General features: G+C 43.3%; 1 protein-coding gene across 1 annotated transcript in view; it reads right to left on the bottom strand.

The window, feature by feature from the left end:
- TBCE (tubulin folding cofactor E) overlaps nt 1-3,210 on the bottom strand; it is a gene marked incomplete at its 3' end in the record, with an annotated part of 25,327 nt that extends 22,117 nt beyond the window's left edge. The window contains exons 1-2 of the mRNA XM_010131603.1: nt 3,111-3,210; nt 1,154-1,238 (exon numbers count right to left, since the gene is read on the bottom strand). Of these exons, the coding sequence (XP_010129905.1) occupies nt 1,154-1,238; nt 3,111-3,210 (185 nt within the window). The remainder of the gene's footprint in view (nt 1-1,153; nt 1,239-3,110) is intronic.
- Nucleotides 3,211-3,397: the final 187 nt, after the last annotated feature.

A 3,397-nucleotide genomic window follows, 5' to 3' on the forward strand; every position in this document is an offset into this window, starting at 1 on the left:
GCTCTTTTACAGCTATTACCAGCCTTGGAAAGTAGGAGATAGAAGACGACCTAGAAATCTCTCCATTTCATGTCCTTAATGTAAGACTGGCTGTGACCCAGAGGTCAAAACAAACATCCATGTAACATTACATTCTTTCTCCAAAACCTGCCAATGGAAACTGGTTGGGAAAAACACCACAACAGGGCAAGTATTTTCATGATGCAGCCACTGAACATTCTCTCATCCTCACCATTCCAGCACTCAGGAACTTACTGAGCTAGCAGCCCTTAGTATTTAAGGGCCATTGATGACTTCTTCTATGAATTCATCCAGTTACTTTTTTAAAACTTACAAAGTTTTAGCTGCTGCAGTGACCTCTGACATGGAAATCAAGAGCTTGCTGCTGTTACCATCAACCCTACAGTCCTGTACTCCCCATTTTTGAAGATGTTAAGTGCTTGAGTCTTCAATCTTAAATATAATTCACATATATACTTAAACCCCACACAGCTACACTCTGCTCTGCATGTATTAAATGCAAGTGAACATACTTACTAATTCCCCAGTGACACAAACATAATCCAAACCATTATCAGGAACTTGGTATCTTCCCTTAACAAGATAGATGCTAGTCATCTTAAGTCCAAATCTAAACTACAAGGGCCTCTCCGAAAGCAATGCCTCCTATTTTATGATGTCAGAGGTGGATGTTGGTGGTCTGGCAGTAGAGGTTGAACCTTCCCAGCAATATTCCGTTAAATTTTGTTGCTGTATGACAGACGGCAGCAGAGGGGCAGCCTGACAGAGAGTGTCTGACATGGGAGTGCTCATGAAGCAGAGGGATGTAATTAAATTCCTCCACATGGAAAATTGCACCCACTGACATTCACCGATGCTGCCGAACGTTTACAGAGACCAATCAGTGGGCGTCAGCACAGTGAGATGGTGGGTGCTGTGTGTCAGCAGCAGTGACAGTGAGAGTGGGCCCCCTTCGCTGGTGCAGATTTTTACAAGCACAGCACGCAGGCAAATCACAGTGTCTAAATTTATTACCTTTTTTTATTTCAGCCAACGGGTAAGAAAAGGGTTTGCCCTAAAAATTATAAAAGGACATTTTCCTGTGATCATCTTGTCAATACATATGACACGCCAACATTGTGAATCAACTCACCTGCACTTAAAATACTGTCTTCCTTCATAGGTGCCATCATGCTTTCCTCTCTGAGGATCATCCCACTCCACACCAAGCCAAATTCCTGAAAAATACGGTAGACACATTTTTAAATTTATGGCATCATAGCCATAGAAATCATGGTTGGAAGGAACCTCTGAAGTTCACGTAGCCTAACCTTCTCTCTCAAAGTGGATCATCACCAGTACTAAAACAGGTCAGTCAGGAAAGTCTTTACCTAGACAGATCTTGAAACGAAGGAGAAAAAGATCCCAGCTTAACTGGGCAGCCCATTCCAGTGCTGCATTACTTCTGTAGAGGAAAATATCTCCTGCTATCCAATTTGAACATTTCCAGCCTTAATTTTTGGCCATCATCCCTTATAATATGATGCTAATAAGCACAATTTGGCTCTGTCATCTTTGTAACCATCTGTCAAGCAACTGCCTAGATGATTAGATGTCACTTAATCTTCACTACACTAACCAAGCCCAGACCCCTCAACCTCTCTTCACAACACACATACGTGGTCTATTTCCTTGACCACCCTGGCAGCCCTCCACTGGATCCTCAAGTTTATCCATGTCCCTCTTGAACCAGGATGGTCCCAAAATAGATACACTATTCCAAGTGCAACCTTATCAAGAATCCCTGCCCTCAGAGCGGTTACCAGCTTCCTTTGATTTGTTGGCCAAGGTAACCCAGTACAACACTTATCTTCCTTGCGACTTGAGCTCACTGTTGACTCACATTCACGACAGTATCCTCCCTAATCTCCAAATTCTTTATAATAGACCCCGTGGGTGCTTCCCAGTCTGTATTGATACATGGGTTTATTTCACACTTCATGTGGAAATTTATCCTTCTTGAATCTCCTAGGCCTAAACCTGAAGTTCATAAAGCTTGCTCTGGACTGCAATTCCACCTTTTCTCACCTGAGCCAGTTAAGGGTGAACGCTGATCATTATCTGAGACACTGATGAATATGTTAAACAATACAGGCCCCAGCATTTATTCCTGGAGTAGTCGCCCATTACCAGATATCAAGCCACTGATTACCACTTTTCCACTTGACATGATTTGTGGACTTTCTACCCACTTACCAGTCCACTCATCTGGCTTGTATTTCTCCAGCTTTGAAATAAGATTCTTTATAAAGACACTGTTAAAAGACTTATTAAAGTAAAGCAATATTACATCCCTCGTTCTCCCTTTGTCGACACTCCCAGTCATATCATCACAGAAGGTGATTAGGTTTGCCAAGCACAACTTGTTCTTTACAAGCATCAAGTATTCCCAGCTACCATCTCGTCCTTCACAAGCTTGGAAATGGACTCCAAGGAGACATGCTACATGATCTTTCCAGGAACTGAAGAACGGCTGATGAATCTACAGTTACCTGGTCATCCTTTTTGCTTCTTCTAGAGCTGTAAGCAAGGTTAGTCTCCTTCCAAGGATCACTCTCCCAATCCTGCCACCACAATTTTTCAAAGATGACATATAGTGCTCTTATAGTTTGGTCAATCTTTCAGCAAGCTGGGCCAAATCTTATTTGCCCCCATGAGAGGGAATATGTTATCAAAGCAGCACCTAGTCTGTTGATTTGCTGCTGCGGCCTGTCTCTCTCATTTCCAGACTATGCCAGTACACAGAGATCAGATAACAGACTGTTCATAACAACTAACGGGAAAAGGAAGGCACTAAGACCTTTCTGCTACAAGAAAAAAATGTAACTAAATCCAACTAAAAGTACTTCTTACACCCCTTTTGACAACTCTGAGTTCTAAAAAAACCCTACAACTTACTCAGATTAGAATGTGCCATATTTACACAAGAACAATGAGGCAAAACCAATTGGTAAATCACCACATTCTACCTGACCTTTTTTTATTATTAAGAACATAATTAGAATTTTGAAACCAACCAAGTTGAAGTTATTTGCTATTATGACATTCACCTGCTGTAGGAGGAACACTGCCAACGTAGCGCACGGTTGCATACTCGGTGCCACACAAGATTCTTTGACCCAGTGCATGGGAGGGCGCCCTGGCGGTCATCCTGGGAAAGCTGCGGTCTGAGCTGCTCACAGACCTGCAGAGACAAAAGCGATACCCTCAACGCACTGCTCTCCTAGGCGCCCTACCTTGAGTTGCTTCTTCACTGCCTAGCAGCATGCTGGACTTCTGCAAGTAAGGTCCGCCCACCCAGCGCTGCTGCCTGCAGCTCCCGCACGGCCCCGGCACT

This window comes from Buceros rhinoceros, unplaced genomic scaffold (assembly GCF_000710305.1).
Source record: "Buceros rhinoceros silvestris isolate BGI_N320 unplaced genomic scaffold, ASM71030v1 scaffold20552, whole genome shotgun sequence".
Lineage (NCBI taxonomy): Eukaryota > Metazoa > Chordata > Aves > Bucerotiformes > Bucerotidae > Buceros > Buceros rhinoceros.